We start from the raw sequence: 20,135 nt of genomic DNA, 5'->3' as shown, positions 1-20,135 counted from the left end.
GAATCGAACCCGGGACCTCGGAGTGGCGTACCCATGAAAACCGGTGTACACACTACTCGATCACGGAGGTCGTCAATTAGTGTATATTTATGAAAATTAATATTAGACATATAAAGATAACGTAAGGTACTGTATTCATGACAAAGAAATTAACTTAATTAAATATATTTTTTAATAAAATGAGGCGAATCATACTTCTCAATACATATGATTAGACGTAACAAAGAAATTTGACGCAACAAATTGGCCACCACGTTTGTCGTTACTCTTGAAGGTGAGGATGATACCTCAATGCTAGTTCTCAGTGGTTGCACTATGAATGGCATTTAAAGCAGTACTTCGTCGTATCATTTATCATTATATTCCTTTTCTTTGTCTATCCTGTTTATATAGATGATATAAATCAATTCCTTAATAACTTTACCAGATATTGCTACGTTATAACGTTAGAATCCACACTTTTTTAGGTTCTTAGTTGTTTTGGGAGAAATGCCTCAGGTCACGCGTAAAACAGTCTCGATTCAACCCACTTTAATGATCGTAAATCAGCAAGAAAGGGAGAAATGGCGCGATATTTTTACTGTATTACTATGGATAGCACATAAGGGATTTAATACATTCATATGGAAAACGGCGCGAAGCAAACGGCCGGTGGAACGATCTGCAAAAGACTGGATTATATAACGTTCGAAATGTTTCAAAGAATTCTTTTTGTTGGTGAAATTATGCTTCACGTTAAAAACGTTTAGTAGAATATTGAAAATAAAGGATATGTGAGTATTTTTTTATTTTTTATAAGCTACAGCCTGTCGGCTTCACACGGGTGGAACGAGGATTTACATAAAACGTTAATAGTTTTTTTTTGAGTCAGGAATCTTTCCAGAGGTACCAGAATTTCCCCTATTTTTATTATAATCAGCGAACTATTTAGGAACATATAAATGCGAAAGTAACTCTGTCTGTCTGTCTGTGGCTCTTTTACGGATAAACCAGTTTTCCAAATTTGATAAAATTTTATAAGGAGCAAGCAACTCCAAGGAAGGGTACATATAGTTTATAGGTACCTGATGACCAACCCCTAAAACATGAGCCAAGCCGCGGGCGATAACCAGTAATGATAAAAAGTAAGGCATTTCGAAGAATCGTATTCATCTAGTAATACCAACAATTTGAATGATTATCAAATGTAAAGCAATCAATAAAGTTTGAGACACATTGTATCTAGAATAAGATATTTATTAGAAATTCTATATTCTGAAGCACAAACGAATTAAATTATCGGGCATTAGGCGACAATCAGACTTCCTAACTTCGACCCACACTCTCGTCACGTACTGTCTGCAGACAATTGTTTATTAATTATTCCAAGAGTCCTCCCATCCACTTTATTATAATGGAAATCCGAAGTTGGAAACATTTTACAAACTTCGCTCTACACATTGCTAGCTATTTCTTGCGACTTCGTTTAATCCTCGGCGCTGCTCATAGATTCAGATCCAAATAAAGCCGTGATTATTTGAATCTCCAATTTACAAAACTAATATCAACCAATAGTTTTCAATAGTCAATAATTTAATTAATACAATGAATGTTTAATGCACGATCGAAGCAATTACAATTAAGTAACATAAGTAATTATTTTCATAATCGGTATCTTTAACTTTATTCAAAATATTAATCCATTTCCAGGATTGGAGTGTCTCAAGGGCCTCGCAAAGGCCCAATTTAATTCATTCTGTATCTAAATGATTGCTTACGGATTATTACGCAGAAGTTTAAATTTATCCATGCAATTAAATTTAATTTGCATATAATAAATCCGTAATGGGAATATGTAATTTTTTTTGTTGGTAATTTTCTTTCAGTTGTTTAGTTATGTTTTTTCTCTTTCATATTGCAAAATTTTGGATATACTACCTGGTGATATGTAGTCGTCTCTCAACATTGTAATGATATTGAAAAAAGTGTTTTTTGGGTCGTCTGATGGTAAGTGGTCACCACCGCCCATAGACAATGGCGCTGTGAGAAATATTAACCATTCCTTACATCACCAATGCGCCACCAACCTTGGAAACGAAGATGTTATGTCCCTTGTGCCTGTGGCTATACTGGCTCACTCACCCTTTAAACCGGAACACAACAACTGTGTGTGTGTGTACTGTAGTTCATAATTCAAATTGTCAATACGTTACTTATCAGCTCGTCACTATTTTTATTCTTTAAGACATCCTTCTAACTTAAATTCAAAGTATTGCAGCATGGTGTTAGAATCAGCTCGTCACGAATAACTGAAGAAATACATTTATTTGTAACCAGGGATATAAAATATCCCACGCCTGCGGATATTGTTCCCTAGCTTCCTAAGATTGGCTGATAGCATTCAGCTTATTTTTAGATTATGTACGTAAATATACAGAAATGAATAAACATGATATAGGTAGTAAGTATGAAAAGCTAAGTTCTAATAGTTAGACTGAAAAATAGTATGAAGAGGCTGGTTTCTGAATCGCGCAAACGTTTGGTTCGCATCAAATATATATATAGAATCTTTTTGTAATTTTGTGTTTTATTGCAATTGCCAAGAAATGTTATTTAATGTCAACTAAAACTACGGAAGTGTGTTTTTTTGATAGTGAGTGTACACAGCTTAATAATTTCTCACTGATTTCAAAGATAATTGCAACAATGAAATAATACAGTAAAATTCGAGGTATAAATAATTATAACAATAGTAATAAGCTAAGTAGAAGCTAAGCGGAATTAAAATGTTGATCGAGACAAAACTATAATAAGAAATGAAACTGCTTATTAAATGTATGACGTTCTAGAAATACGGTGAAGTAAAACAAACGTGGAATATTAACGAATGAACACAATGTACACAAACGGCCTATGTAAGTCATAATAAACATTTTACTTAATAGTGACTTACAAAGACATGGACAAACAGTGTAGTTGTCGCATGAATCTTTTATAAATCAACTGGTCTAAGGCATAAGAGTCGTTGAGAACTAAATTGCTCCAGCAAACAGTGATATTTTATCACTGGATGTGTAATGGCATAAAATTAACGTCAAATATCATGTCTTTGATGATATAATTGATTCTCAATTTTGAACCCTCGATTATATATCATGTGTAATCTTGTGATTGTCATTTATTTTAGACATTCGTTTGATATTAAAATGTGATTATTTTAATAAGCGATTGAACTGATTTTTCTTATTTAAAGAGTACGATAAAATTAATTACAAATTAACTATGTTATGAACTCGTAATGCCATTATTGTTAATTGTCAAAATACAATTCCATTTCGTGGACTCAAAACAATAAAATTACAACTATTGATAGAAATAATAATATAATTAAAAGAACTATGACTCTAATTTTAAAGGCAAATAAGACTGTTTTATATGAATAGATTTTAATGACAGGATCAAAAATATTTAGCATTATTATTAACAATAAAATTATACAACTCTTATAATTTCAAACCCTCATAAGCAGGTCTTTAGCTAATATGACGTACTCCTTTTTATGACCGGGTAAAGCAGAAAAGTAGGTCATTTACAAGTTACTGCCTAAGATTACTTAAATGATTTAGATATAATAGATAAGGGTTAAATTTAACGACGCAAAGTTAAGTGTTGCGTTATATACATGAAATTAAAACCTTGAAGGTAACATCCATTACACGGATTGGTTCCGTGTCACTCGTAACTTGCAAACAGACGTTAAAGGAAAAGACGGGTACTTAAATATTTAGCGTTTTGCTCGGAACGGCGGGTGCGGTTGACAGTGATTGCTATTAGAATTTATAGAAAAACTATTCTGTTTTTCAACTACATTTCTTGTTTTATAACTTCGCACGGCACTTTTTTATGTTTTAATTTTATATGACGTTTTACGATGTTTTTAATTCTTTTGCAAATATTTTGTTTTTTATTGGTTTTCTTTTAAACCTTTGAAGACTTGACTCATTTATTTTATTTATTTTTTAAGTTTTTATAAAAGGATTTAACTTATTACGACTTCATAGATATTAGAAAATTTAAATAGTTCATTTAACGGTCCCAGATCTCATTCGAGATTAATAAAATTTTTATTGTTGGCTTGACGGCTACGTCGCCATTTTGTTTGGCGTGAAATTAATTCAAAATGGCGCTCGTAAAACCGCGTGGTTACGCGAAGCGATGTGCTTAATGAGGGACGATTAAAACTGCTTCAGAATGTCGATAGGAATGCAAATTTTTTTGTACAGATTAATTTTATTTACGGTCATTTGTGAGTTCTGCAATTACGAAAAATACAAAACATAAAAATGACACCCTTCTTAATTACAATCATTAACTTTCTCGTTTAATTTTTATGATAGAAAACAGAAATAAGTGAACTCGTTTAGTTTCTAAATAGAAACGTTTATTCATTTTAATCTAGTTTTAGGAAGTTATTATACATTCATTTAGGTTGTATCAATTACTAAAAAATCAAAAGTTACAATCGTATTAGCTGATAGAATCAAAATTTATTATAATCATGTAACTATTGAATGCGCCTTTGAATCTTCATTTTTCAAGGTTCAACTTAATATAAAACTATTACTAGTTCAGAGTATAGATTCCACCAAGAAGCCAAGCAAGAAACGAAAGAAAGATATAGGCTCCATTAAGAGAATTAATAAAATCGTCACCATAAAACAATTATTGATAATTGCTGATACTCTCTAATCAATATAATTATTAGAAGTAGGTGTTGGATTCGAATAATAAATCTTTACTCTTGAGATTTTAAATTAAATGAACTCATCATGGCATTAAATTTGAATAAAAATAAAAAGAGCCGGTGTCCCGTAAATCTGTGGTCTCGGTGTGCGTGGGTGTGTGGCAAGATTGATAGCTCTATATGAAATATGTATATTGGGGCGAAGACTGATGTTGGACGATTTGGAAATGGTATCGTTTGAGCTTTGCGTTCTTATTCATTTACATCATATTTAATGACTCATTGCAATTATTGTTGTTTTTAAAGATGATGAGCTATGCCGTAACATTTTGAAGTGTTGTCGTCTTTTCAGTTCAAACAAATCTTCCAACTTTAGAGGACATGATGTTGATGAAATATATTTTAGGAATATTACGAGTAAAAAAATGTCTGAAATGTGTGAAATTTATAGTATTGTCAACGAATTCAAAACAAATCCTACTAAAAACATTATTCTCATCGGAACATTGAGATATAAATGGAAATGTTGATTCTAAAAATTTGTCAATTTCGTTTAAATTGTAAATACGATTTATCATTAGCATTGCGACATTAATGTTAAAATACACGACACATTTGACGTTAAACAAAAAGATGATATACTGCATCTATTGGAGACATCATTAGTTGATGGTAAATTTATTCCAATCACATTGGGCGCGTCTATTAATCGTCCGGTCGCATTAAGCCATCGCCCTACGGCCTATAAATTAAATTCCACAGTAATGAGTTAGATTATGACGAGCTTTAAGACTGTATTAATTTAAACGATCGGGTGGTCTTAGATTTATCAATGCTTTTATTATTGTGATAATTTATGAATATTGGAATCATTTTTTTAAAGTTTTGTTTAAAATCACACATGTTTACATTCATTATGACAGTTGTCTTTATTATTGTAAAGGTTTAAACAGTATATCCGGATATCTGTATCAATCTAAACATGATATCATTACATTTTTACATTAGCAGACTGTAAATTTCCCACTGCTCGGCTAAGACCTCCTCTCCCTTTGAAGAGAAGGTTTGGAGCATATTCCACAACGCTGCTCCAATGCAACCCGCATTGGAGCAATATATGGAGCAATATTGGTACCATTTCATTTAATGATCAACATGATATCATATTGATCATTAAATGAAATGGCGTTTATTAATCACTAACCTACATGTAATAACGTACTAAGATATAATGTTAAATGAGTTGCATTAATTATGTTCGATACCAATTCAACAAAGTCTATTGGCTTTAATAATAACGAAGAGGAAAATCAGGAAATGGCATCAATACTAAGAGCTGAAACATGTAGCGGCTTGTTGATAGTTCTAGAGTAGCTCTAGTCTGATAGCTCAGACACTTTAGAAGTTTCTGATTTTCTATTACTCTATATTTTTATTACTCTACATACGTAGGCACAAAAATTCTCCAATCCATGTCCACTAACTAAGTCGTCTGGGTATGTATTTAAATTTAATATAAATGTATATTTTTAGTATTAATTTAATAAAAGTACCAATGTAGGTAAAGGATTCAAATCCGCGAAAGCACCGTTTTTTTGTGTTTAATTTGTTTTTATAATCAATAGCGTGTTAAATGGTCGAAAAAAGGAAACAACAAAGTGTCGAATGAAATTCCGTCGTATAACTTTGCTCTATTGAGGTCGCAATTTGACAAATACATATATAGGTATATATTATATATTCGTCCCTCTACATAACGCTAATAATAACGTAAAATCATATGATAAGAATAATGACCAGAAGCCTAGTTTTTGATAAAGGAACGTTATTACAAAGCCTAAGTGCCTTAGCATTTAAGCCATTCAAAGGATCCATTATTTTCGTACCAACGCGTTCTAGGCCCTACGCAATGTAGATTAATGATACATCAGAGAAAACCACTTACGTTTCCTTGAAGATAACAAAATTATTTTTATAATGTTCACGCTTTTCGTCATGATATTTATATATTAATTTAATAAAATAGTAAACGTGTTCTTTTTTAAGGATTAACAATGAATCAAATATGATATATAGAGAATATATTTTTAAGTAAAGTAGGTACCTATTAAGACATTATCCTATCATAAAAACCCAGCAACGTCAAAAATTCGTCATAAAAAATATAATATGTATTATTATTTGAATATAAACATCAACGTTGACGTAAATTTAATACAATAATTATACATTTTTCACACCCACCATTATATTTATTGAAAGTTTTCGTTAAAAATTATGTTAATATTCGACGAAACGTCAAATGACTCACTAATCCTTTTGTAGTAAAACTTCGTTAATAAAGATATATACAATATTAATGAAAATGTCGCGTAAATTAAGGTATGGCAGTAAATTACTTAATAGGTGTTATCTAATTAGGTATTTTAAGCATTTTATGTAACAAAATTAGAATAATCGTATTATTTATACATATTTGATTGTGATTTGTTTTTTTGAAATTATTCTATTCTTCATTTTAAATCCGCATGGAAATATTTTTAAGATAAATTATAACAAACAGACATAGACAGATTTGTAGAATCTTCAAAAATGTTTTTGATAGCTCTGTTTTTTATTAATCTGGTGTTTTACCTAAATTAAGTACACCTGGAATCATAGCACTTCGTGGGAACTTACAAGCAGTGCTGACTAAGCGTAAAACAAATTTAAACCTTACAATGAAACATTGGCCGGTCAAATTGCCTAACGAAAGAATAATAGTATCAACATATGACCCTTATTCCTTTTTTTATAAAGACTAATTTCAAATGGCAAGGTCAAATATCCCTTAAGGTTTTATGTTTCGTATGATAATCCGTACAATATTATTAGACAGGTGAACAATGGAATTAAATAAAGATTAAAACTCTATTATAACTTGGGTATCAGCTTACATGTTGAAACTTTTTTAATTTGTTTCTTGGCAATTACTTAATAGACTTAAATATTATTAAGAGTATGATATCTTATATGATACCTATAAGGCCCAAGGGCTAGAACACATGAAGTTTAACTGATGATTGGGGGCTTCAAACCCGAGCAAAGCATCATTACGTTTTCATACATTAAATTTATCGTGTGGTATAATTAGCTCTAATGTTTCTCAACGAAAGAGGACTTTGTTGGAGGTCACGAAGATTTTTCTCATAATACTAATAAGTTAATATTTACTTCAATGTGTTTTAGACAAATCATTGGGTAATAAATATAATTATATAAAAACATTTAATTTCAAGTAATAACAGAACTTTAACATAAAATATCAATTTTTACATAATATCTGAAAAGAAACGAATAAGTAATCAAATGATTTTACTCATAGAAATATATTTATTAGGTTTGCATTGAAAGTTAGAAAAACACGATATCGAAATATTAATATAATATTCAGCTTTATGTTTTAAAAATATTGTGCAATGTTTAAAGATTATATATTATTTATAAACACATATTCAATCAAACTAATTGCTATCTCTCATAGTACGAAGTCAGTTTTATATAAGGTCTAATATGAAAAATCAATACAGCGTTATAAAATTTACTCTGATCTGATTTTCACGTGAGCAAAACCACAAGAAATAACTCTTACATATGACTTCATCTTACTCGTATACCAATTAAAACTTGCTTATATCATTACAAATAATTGTCAATCAAAATCCGACTCTATCATAATCTTGGTAGAATTCATACTCCGATAACCATGACGCTCACTTTGTCATCACTTTTGTTTCTGGCTACCACTATGCACCTTCGATGTGCTATCTCTCTTTGACCTATTGAGTTTAATAAAGGAAGGAGTGGGATGAACTATCTGAAATTTCCTTTTCCAGTATTGTAGGGTTCCCATACAGGTCTCTCCCGTGAGGGTCGTTCTTAGTTCGACTGGGAACATTTGATCAAGATGAAGCTGCGTTGATTGTATACAAGTTTACTATAGCAGTTATGTTTCGCTGAAACTATTGTAATTGACTTTTGATTGAAAGATATACCTCATATATTCCAACATTTATACCAAGTTCGTAGATATTGCAGTAGTACTGGTAGTCTATGAGGAATAACTTCTAAGTGCAGGTATTTAACTACTGCTTTCTATTAAAGAACAATATGCATCTGTCTAGTTATATATGGATAATAATAGAGTTGATTAATATTTGGAAGTCTATTTAAAAATATAGATTTATAAATGACACACGCTGTGTTGGATTTCCAATTTATCTGAATATTGATAATTATTTTAAAATTTTAATACAAGTTTTGTTTCCAATAAGGCATATGTTTGGATCATGGATATACCTAGAGTCATAATATGCTGAAAAATTATGTCGAAAAAAGACCCATAATAACATACACTCTTGATAAAGTTTATTTAAAAATCGTTTAATAATGATTAAAACCTCATTGAAATATTCATACAACAAAATGAGTTCTAAATTTAAAATCTATTTCAATATAGATATTTTTAAAATAAAACGTCTTCCAACCTTTTTTATATCAAAAGACTCTATTACGCGTTGTTAAATTACTCCCTGGTGTATGAACTGGGTCTTGTTTACAGACTGTAATGTTCTCGAGGCAAATTTTCCTGGTCAGAACTTCTCTTTTTACTGTGAAGGTTGTTAACGAATAAAAATCTCTCAAAAAAGGTGACTTCAAGGGATTCCCCGAGGGGCGATAGCAGGAAGCGTTGTCCAGTGTTGAACGCGTGAATGGAAATTCTGAAAACGTTTATTTAGCTTTTGTACATTAATTATATCATGCGCATGTGCAGTATTATCTTATAGCCTTTGACTACCTACTCGTTTATTCCAGTTTTGACAAAGATCTTTAAATTTTTAGAATTTCAGTAAGAATTTCTTTCATTAAAACAGTTAGTAGAATATCGTCTGGTGTTTGGACATCATCAAATATTGTAAGGAAGCTAAATGAGCAAGAGGCACAATTTCGCAATTAAGTTGCACGATAGAATGGGCTCCTCTCTTATTAAATAAGTGTTATTGATGATGATGATATCGTACTGATTTCGATCATGGCGACCAATTTCAAGGGATTCTTACAAATTGCACAGAACATATTATAGTGCACAAATATGTGCGCAAACACAGTCGCACTCTCTATTCGCCTCACTCTTATAATCGGACACGACCGGAAAGAATTCAGGCACAGAACGGCTTTACGTGTTTTCCGAGGCACGGGAGTGTTCAAACTTCCAACTTTTTCCGACGGAAACATCAGGTCGACAGATATTTTAACGTGTGTAAACCCAACCTCGGGATCTGCAGCGATATATATAGCCAACTAGACCAACGATTCAATAGCTGTTACAGCTTAACCAATAAGGTACCTCTACTATTGACCACTCGACACTTCAATGTCTGTGGCTGTCTGTATTCACTCCCATTTTCTCAACGCAAACCGACTTCGAAGGGTAAATTATTTGTTTACCTTTACACTATTTATGGTCTTTAAATAATTAAATGCAATGCTGTCTTTTTCTTTCATTAACAATAGAAGAGTTAACAAACAGATGGAGAGATTTATTAGTACTCACTGATGGTAAATTTTGTATGAAGAATACATTTTAGAAACTGTGTATGTGGCTTTAACTGTATCCTCTGTAAAATCTTACGATACTGTGAAATCTTAATGGTCGTATGTCAACGGTAGTAACAAAATTAACTACTGTTAATTCTTGCAAAAATAACGATAAGACAATTATATTTCTATTTCCTTATACGTATTTTTATTCCAAAACTGCTGTCTTTTGTTGACAATAATCGTACAGTATCATCATGTTTTTCTGATTAAGTTAATCGAACTGATTCTTATAAACGTGAGAACAGATTTAACTGTTTTGATCGTAAGAATAATTCATATACAAACAGAATTTTGTAGTTTTATTATATGTACGAGTAACAAAATTTCAGAAAAGGTATTAAATTTTTAAGCTTAAATTACTTTGTTTAATAATAAAAGTTAGGTTAGGTTAACAATACTGACCGTCAAAAACCTTTGTCTGCACCTTTATCACACAACCCTTCTTATACCCATTGTCCTACATCATACTTTTATAAGCAATAAGTTTCAGCTTCAATGTAATTTCAATTTTATTTCCGTCACCATAAGGCACAAATTCGTTTACTCCATAAAGGTCATTACTGGCAATTTTCAATTACGTCTACCTGAAGAGGCTGTACGCTGTTGTCATCTTTAAAATTATACCTCCTTAGTTCTCTAGATATTTTAAGAGCAAAATGGAAGCTTAAAGAAACTTAGCTCTCCTTTCACAAAGACAAAGTAAGAAAATCTATAAGTTATGCCGCATTGTTTCCTAGAGGACAATGGGTCTAGTAAACTTGTCGATGATATAATGCAGGCAATTTACATAGTCATGTACCGTCCGTACCCATGACATGTAATTAAAACACCTATCACATTATCAGAGGTCGATTATTCCTTTAAAGGTTATATGAGAATCAAATTGGATACCTGGTAATAAATTTTCGTAACATCGTAGTGACTTTACTAAATTTGAACAAATATATTAGTACAAAACAATCAATTACAATAATTGATAGCAAAATGCAAACAAATCGTTGATTTTCAATTATAATAACAAGTCCACTATTATGGAAATACCCTAAGGATTCGAAATGATTGATTAGGCGGGGACAATAAATAAAAACATTTAAATTAAAAGTTTCCAACATTCCAAATTCAAATGATTCAATTTTTTTCAATATTGAATCACACTTGCACAACATTGAAACACACTTGAACATTTACTTGGAGATAGTCAAAATAAACACTATCACTTGTTCAGAGAAGAGAACATGACCAATTAAACTCAAGAGATATGTATCAATAATAAATAATATATGATAAATCAAAGATATATTAGAACCTTCAAAGCAGATTTAGAGTAAATTTGTTTTAATTTTTTGCGTTCGTCACATAAAACGTGCATTGTCAAATCGAGCTATTGTCGCATAAATAGATCTGAAACAAAAACTACCACGACGAAAAAGAACCGGGTCAGCGGAACTATAAAACTGGCGTTTTCATCACGTTTTCATATGACACTTCTGTATTATCGCCAAAAAAGTATACGACTGTAGCGATATACAATTTTTCACATATATTTTTTTAACATCGATGTTTGATTGGATATCTATCTAGTAAATTTAATATTGTTAAGTTCTAGTTCATAAAAATGTAAAGGGAATTTAAGTAATGATCGAATCCATAAGCATTTGAAAATTGTTTACATAACATAAACATAAACAGCCTGTAAATTTCCCACTGCTGGGCTAAGGCCTCCTCTCCCTTTGAGGAGAAGGTATGGACCATATTCCACCACGCTGCTCCAATGCGGGTTGGTGGAAAAAAATTGTTTATCTGAATTTAATTTTTCCTAATAGCATAAACCGACATTAAAGTAATGCTGCATATACATCACACAAAGCTTCAATATCTTTCTCGTTATTCGATATCAATTCTTGGTTGATTCTTTTCAAAGATATTCGTCATGATGGAACATTGGCAATATGCCAAGTTTAATTATGAAAATTGAAGCTTGTGGTATTCCACTATTTGGCATTTCTGAGCGTAATTTTGTTGCGAAATGAAGATTTTACTACGATGTATTAATGTTACTCGACATTAAAATATATATTGCAAATAATTCTTCCATTAAAAATCTTGTTTTCGAATCAAAGCTCAGGAAATGTATTAATAGCGAAATGAAATTCGAAACTATAGATTTTCACTCATTCCACTTCAGTCGTTTTATCAGTAATTAGAAAAGGTTAATGCATTTAGTTGGTACCTTTTTAGGCTTTTTAGAAGCTAATTTTATGATGTCACATTCAGACGGCCCTCTTCCATTCATTAACACTGATTGCAATTCTCATTTGATAAAACTCGGAACCTTTTCGAGTTCCCATTTAGATGACACCTGGATAATAGGTGAACATGTGCCTGTATTATTTTTATCTCTTTGAATTTTTTCCGAGATTAACATCATGAATGCATTTGATGATGCTTTATCTGGGACTGGTTTTTTTTAATCTTTTTAATAAGACTTAAGTGACCCTACCGATTTCTTTTTTAAAATCTCATTTACAATCATATGTAATATTAATGGCGTTTATATAACTAATAAAATGATACTTAATCCTTTTGAAAATAGAACAATAGTATGAGAACAAAGATTGATAGCGCAGTACGCTTCAATTATAGTGATATTAGTCTCGATAAAACTTGCTGTAAATCCTCACAATTCGATTATAACAAAAGCACTTTTCGTCGAAAAACATCGACATACACTGTAATTTAATTACGGGGCATTTACAAAATGGAAACTTGCCGGATATAGTTCCGACGCTTTTGTAAATAGGAGCTATGTTTTTTCTAACCAGATAACGGATAAACAAGAAATATGGTCGTCTAAATGAAGACAAAGGGAATCCACGTGAAATGTGTAAAGCTAGCTTGGAGACAGAATTATATTTGATAACACAACTGAATTTTCATCATAACTTTTTTTTATTGTAAGCGTCGGTTTCATAAAGGTTTTTATTAGTGAAATTCACTACGTAATACTTCTAGTACAAAATCTAACTTTGTTATGTTGTTCTCGGTGAGGTTTTTGTTCAAAAATCTCTTGATGCAGATTCCTGATGCCAAGTTTTTAAATAACGTTGACACTTTTAGGTTCCAAGCTTGTATTGGTTTTCGTTTTAGTTGAGATGTATTTGTTTTTGTTTATACATTGTTCTAGATTTCAGGCTGCATTTTACTATGAATGGATGAATGAGATGTACGTAACAATATATTGCATATAATTCCATCAGAGTATAGTGTATTTTTTCATTATGTGCAAAATTGAGAGACTTATGAACAGACGTTACTTTTGTACAGTTACAAAAATCATTTACTGCTTTTCATGGCGGTTCTTCTCACAACATAGAACAAGTTTTACTTTTAATACAGTACACGCCAAAAACGTTATGCCCAATTTTTTCATGATTTGTAAAATATCATCTTATACGGCTTCGTTTCATATTTCAGTAGCGGAATTATCATAATATTCCGGTTATTCTGTTTAGCTACCTATGTGACAGAAAAGTCTAGGTTCTATATCAATAACTTCTCCTATCCTAAGGCTAAATGACTCTAAGAATCCATTCGAGTTTCAATTTATCACCTAGAGATGGCGTTGAATGTATGAATGAATTGAAAGTTAGATTACACAATTTAAATTCCCCCTTCATGCAAAATAGGGACGGAAAGATGAGGTCTGAGGGGGAGGTGTAGAATACATTATACTTAGGAAAGGGGAGGGGGGAGGTTGAAATATTTACCTCGCGGGAGTTTGGAAGTGTGTTCGACGGAGCGAAGCGAAATCTTAATGGATTATGGTATGATTGGACCTCTCGGTTTACCTGAGGATATTTTGCACGTTTTTTTTCTTTTCGATTCGCGGTAGATTGGTTTCTATAAAGGATTAAACGGTTCGCATCGCTCCAGGAGTGTTTTCTAGATCGCGAGCAATTAGGAAATATAACAATTTAATTTTTTTCAACCAGTTTGCAGTAGATTTAATTTGTTTTTTTTTTCATGTATCGGCAAAGCTTTGCAAACGTTCGATTAGCAGATTGTTTCGTATTATGAAAGGATCGAGCGAATGTTTTCTATTTTTTTTCATAATCTGCAAGCGATTGGCTTATTCGGCCAATTATATTATTTTTAAAATTAAACCGTTCGGAAAATGTTTCTTGATTTATGTGTTTCCTGTTACGGTATCGTGTTCATTTTCATTTCGAGTTTAATGTTATTTGCTGATTGTTTAATGTTTGTTTTTGTTTGAAATTAATAATGGCTATTATCATTATGTAGTTATGGAAATAAATACGTATAATAAAATTGTAATGAAACCTTATTCGTATTGTAAATAGTTTCTGAAACAATATCGATGCAAGATTTATGTCCAAATTATAATGAAAGTGAGTCGTAGAATATGCCATGAAATTGGAAACTTTTTTTTTTATATTTAAACATGTCGATATCCATGAACAATATACTCCATAAACATGTAGTTTCTGATAAATTATATAACATTTCGCCTATATCCGTAACTAAGTTAACAGGAAGTTTATTTCCGCATATAGTTTCACAATAGTTGGGAAGTAGCAGTGTTTTCTTGACAGGTGATGTTGTGTTATGGGTTCGTGAGTGTGTATGACAAATGTTATCAAGATTTGGTTTTAGTCATTATTTATTTAGCGCAAGTCCGTCTGAATAGATACCACCTACTCATCAGATATTCTATCGGCAAACAGCAATACTTAGAACTGTTCTGTTCTGGTTTAAATTGTGTGTGAGCCAGTGTAACTAAAGATACAAGGGATATAATGTCTTGGCTTCTCAGTTTGCACTGGCGATATAAGGAACGAGATGTCCCAGTGATAAATCATAACAGAATATGGCTGGTTCATACCTGGGCGAGCGACACTGAATTTTCATGTGCTTCCTTTATGTTTATAATTCATTTCTTATTCACAAAGGACAACATTGTAAGGAAACCTGTATGTCTCAAAAAATCTCCCACATCTACTAACGCGTATTGAAGCAGCGCAGTGAAATAAGCTCCAACGCTTTTGCTCAAAAGGAGACAGGCAGTGGTAAATGCTGAGCCTAGCCTTTAAAGCCTATTACTTTACTTTTTACTTATACTCAAAAGGAAAGGTAACCTTCATTCACAATTATTAACTGGCTATGAAATACCTTTATTGATACTTTTAGCGACATTGTTTATGAATATATTTGATATTGACATTGTTCCTACGGGTTTCAAATCAATACGTTTAAATATATCGATAATTCTGAGTTTGTGATTCAGGAAATCCATGAGGTAATCTGCATCCTAAGTATAATCGTTCTATTATTCTAGAACATTTAAATAATTTTAATTCATCATTAACAGCCTGTAAATTTCCCACTTCTGGGCTAAGGCCTCCTCTCCCTTTGAGAAGGTTTCGAGCATATTGCACCACGCTGAGGGTGTAAAATGCTCCAATGAGGGTTGGTGGAATACACATGTGGGAGAATTTCGCTTGAAAAATTGAAAAAGTGCTTGCCTGGGTTTGAACCCGAAATCATCGGTTAAGATGCACGCTTTCTAACCACTGGGCCATCTCGGCTCAGCAGCATAAATAAAATTAATCTTAGTTAATTATACCTAAAATCCAGAGAAATATTTCTTCTGCATGTGAATCTCCTTAAATTTATCGAACCGAATTTAAAATGGACTTCGTTCTACTAAATTTTCTTAACTTTCATAAGTAAAACAAATTGAAAGGTATGCGGTAAAGCAACATCTGAGAATACAATAATCAAAGTGTTAATCACGCGAAATGAAGAACAAAACCCGTAGTGTTTATCCACTTAACCGGCACATGTAAATTATTCTCCTTTCACTAGTGACTAAACTTTGTGCCGTTTGTTGTATAACTATGCTCAATAAATCTATTTAGAAAGATTTATTTAGTATCTATATATATATAGGCAATGACATATCTTTTTTTAAATAGGCGACAGTTGAGGTATAAGTAGTCACATTTCTTGAAGTTTGATAACTTTCTCTCCATATATGGCCCATAAACATACGTAAAGATTTCTCGTTTTTTTCCTTTGTTTGGTAGCGATTTAAGTGCATTAGCAGTATCAATAAAATTAAAAAGACGAGTTAAATATTGTCTCAATAATCATCGTAATGGTAATCATACTGTACCGTACCTTAGTATGGATAAACTAGTGAATTTGTTGTTGACACATCCCAGATAAAAAGATGGGCATGCACAAAGTCCACATTGTCACAGCTCGAGTACTATTGGGCATAAGTTTGGCTCCAAGTAACTGCGAAATCGGGAATATCGTTGTATTTCGGCTTAAAGATCCGGGACCATTTGTTCACTGGTCCACACCATTCGGTCAGGATCTTGCTCTACCTGACCTGACGTAGTAACGGTAAACTCAACTACATACAAATATGTTGAAAACACTACAAAAATAATTACAAATATTTTTAACACACTAAGTTCTAAAAGTAAAAATTTAAATGCAGACAATATCGACTTTTTAAATGTGGGTTATTCGGTTCATAGCATTTGCCGAAAAAGTTTTGTTTTATTTGTAACTTCGCTACGTCTGTCTACTTGTAACTCAAGTTATTGCTTCAATTTTAATACATTTAAATGTTTTTACTTGTAGCACTTTGATAAGAGACTCGTTTAAGACAGCTCGCTGTCCTAAACGAGTACTTATTACTATTTGATATATTATTTTTGCTAGAGATGATAATTTCCCTCAAGCCGACTAAAGTAATGAGATTTGACTTTCAATTACTAAAAATGCTAATAACGTGTACGTTAGTAATTTTGTTTCCGGAAAAGAAAATATTAAAAGGGAATAATTAAAACATTGTGAAATTCGATGGAATTGGAATCCAACAATGGTATCATTGGTTTAACAAATTAACACTAAGTTTAAATAAAGAATTAATGGAAGATTCGATGAATAATAAAAATGATTCAATAATGCCATTCACAAAGGTAAATCAAATAGAACGCTCCTAAGCAAATACTCAAAATGTAAATTTGGTTATGAGTAAACATTTTTAAAACATTGCGGTTAATGTGTATGTTAGTGTGTTTTGTGACTAAGCCATCATTCTTAAACTTAGTTTAGTTCACATGCCTCACGTACTAGCTTAGTCATTATTGTTTTTTTCCTTGATAACTCATTTAACTTCAATTAATGTATATTCTTCGATTTCTAATTCAATAATAGGCTAAGACGTAGCAGAGTCGTACTGTTAATGTTGGTTTGGTTTTGCGGGCACGTGAGATGGAGGAGGTAGACCCGTTAAGGTACCCTTTGTCTTTTTCTGTTTCATTCATGTAGATTAGTTGAGTAGTTATGGTGTAAAAGCATTACAAATAAATAAATAAAGTCACTTTTGCATTGATAATATTGGTTGGGGTATTCATTTAAGTAAAATAATTTCTCTTACCTGAACTTCTCGCTTCTGCCTGCAGTCTCGTATCCACAAATATGGCCACTAATAACAAACACATTATTGTTTTAAGTCTACAGCACCGTCCTTTAACTGATTTTCCACTAAACCTCATAGTATTATTGCTTTCACTAAAAGTTGTTACACCAAAACTAACATTATTGTCTAAACGGTAAAGACTATTATTGCTAGAATCTTTATCTTTTTCGAAGACATTTCTTTTAAAGCCTCCTTTCGTACTAGCTTCTATAATTCCTCCTCTGTCTTCTAGAAGAGATTTCAGATCTAGAAGGCTTTTTTTCTTGGTGTTCACGACCCTTTCTAAAGGTTCTGAAACCCGTTTAGGTTTAACCGTCATAGTTGATATTTTCTTATGTTTGGTGTTAAAATTTAATTTTATTTGTATCGTCAAATTGTCGCTTCATCTTGTGTTGGCATCTGAAACAAACATAACAATAGGTTAATATTATTATATAAATAAAAGGTATAATTTGCTATTTTTTTTATATAGAGTCACCCATATACATATGTAATTCTATAAGAAATATGTATATATGTACATATATACAGAAGAATGTAGACAGGTCAAAGTTGATTTTACAAAGAGTAACTACTGAGTTTCTTACCGATACTTCTCGGTAGAATCTACATTCCGAACCGGTTGTAGCTTCACTTAATATAGTTTTGTATGCCGATTCAAAAGTGCTTGTAAAAGCCTACTCGTATAAAATATATTTTGATTTTGATTTTACTTTAAACCATCTACAAAGAATATTTTTTATGATTTTTGGGTAAAATATTTAATTTATTTTACGGTTATTATTTATTTTGTTTTATAATGTTTGTTTAAGAGGAAGATCACTGTTACAATTCTATCATAAAACTTACACGCAATTTGTTTCGCTAACTCGCCTTATTTTTATGAAACAACACCATAAACAAGCGCCTTGAGAAGCTTTTATGTTTCCGTTCGCTTGCACCGTATTTCAAAGTAATTCGTTTTGTTTCTTCTCAATAATAATGCTATAACAGGTTACAGACCATGTAATATTTAACTATACTTAATTTTAGTCTAGGATTTGAACAACATCTAGAATAGTAGCAGTATATTATAAGTTTTCAGTATGTTTTAAACCCGCGATCCGCCCTTTGCTGCGGCTTCATACGGGTGCAATTTTATTAATAAAGAAAGGTCAAAATTTTAGCCTAAGCCCAGTTATCCGACCGCCTATTAGGCAGCGAACGATTTTTTGGCCGCGCATATTTTTCGATGTCTTCTACAAATATTTCACTAATCACCAGTTTAATTTATTAATTATAAACAATATATGAAGTGTAATCTAAATCTCGTACTCAGTTAGCCCAATTTCTACTACATTTTTTAAGTTCATTTGTTTGAATGCACTTATTTCAGGATCTATAAATACAATTTCAAAAATTCATTCATTTTATTTAATTGAAAAAGGTAGATTATATAATATAACGCTATACTGACAAGGGAGGATCAGTAACGTTTAACCTTTGTCAAACCTCATACAGTAGCTATTTTCTACATAAAAGGAAAAGACCAATACCTTCTCGTGGAACTGTTCACTGCCGTGAATGTCAGACTTAACTGAATGAGATAATGGAACAACACTTACAAATATTGTCTTTAAGCAATAAAGTATAGATATGAACAAATGCATGATGTTAATGCCCTAATTAATTGACAATTTTAAAGCGCTTTCCCTCAATAAATAACTTTTAATAAACCGTAACTTTTTCTATAATAACCGTTGGTTATAAATATAACAATTTTATACGATAAGGTCCTTAAAGATGGCTCATAGAATATTGGTGAAAATATAAGCGCGAAACACAGGAAAGGTGTAGCCAATCTAATAAGCCATTCATCAGTCGATGTGACATTGTGTTATCGTGTGTTAGGGGTTAAGGGAGGGAACACACCTGCGTCCTTCGAGGAGATAAGAATGAATGAGATGAACTTGTTCTTGTAGTATTAACGATCGTCTAGAACTAACGAGCTTTTGTTGAGAGCTCGTTATTTTTGATCGATTGCCTGTGCCAATGACCGAATGTTTTTGAATGTGTTGAATATTATTCGCTGAGTGAATGATAAGCGCCAATTACTCACGTCTAACGCTTTAGTGGAGTTTAATATTTGATTGGGTGAGTATCAATCTAAAAAAAGTACTTTTGTAACGTGTGATCCAACAATATTATATATGTATAAAAACTGTTACAGGCAAATAAATGTACTCTGTTATATGTATAGATAGATAAAAAATG

General features: G+C 31.7%; 1 protein-coding gene across 3 annotated transcripts in view; it reads right to left on the bottom strand.

Annotated features, from left to right (window-relative positions):
• Positions 1-20,135, bottom strand: part of LOC113393825 (latrophilin Cirl) — a 280,266-nt gene that overhangs the window by 96,892 nt on the left and 163,239 nt on the right. For all 3 annotated transcript variants that reach the window (XM_026630904.2, XM_026630912.2, XM_026630920.2), the window contains exon 2: positions 17,841-18,281. In XM_026630904.2, the coding sequence (XP_026486689.2) occupies positions 17,841-18,201 (361 nt within the window). In that variant the 5' untranslated portion in view covers positions 18,202-18,281. The remainder of the gene's footprint in view (positions 1-17,840; positions 18,282-20,135) is intronic.

The sequence above is a fragment of the Vanessa tameamea genome, chromosome 26 (assembly GCF_037043105.1).
Source record: "Vanessa tameamea isolate UH-Manoa-2023 chromosome 26, ilVanTame1 primary haplotype, whole genome shotgun sequence".
Classification (NCBI taxonomy): Eukaryota; Metazoa; Arthropoda; class Insecta; order Lepidoptera; family Nymphalidae; genus Vanessa; species Vanessa tameamea.
This window is presented reverse-complemented; position numbering and strand designations above follow the sequence as displayed.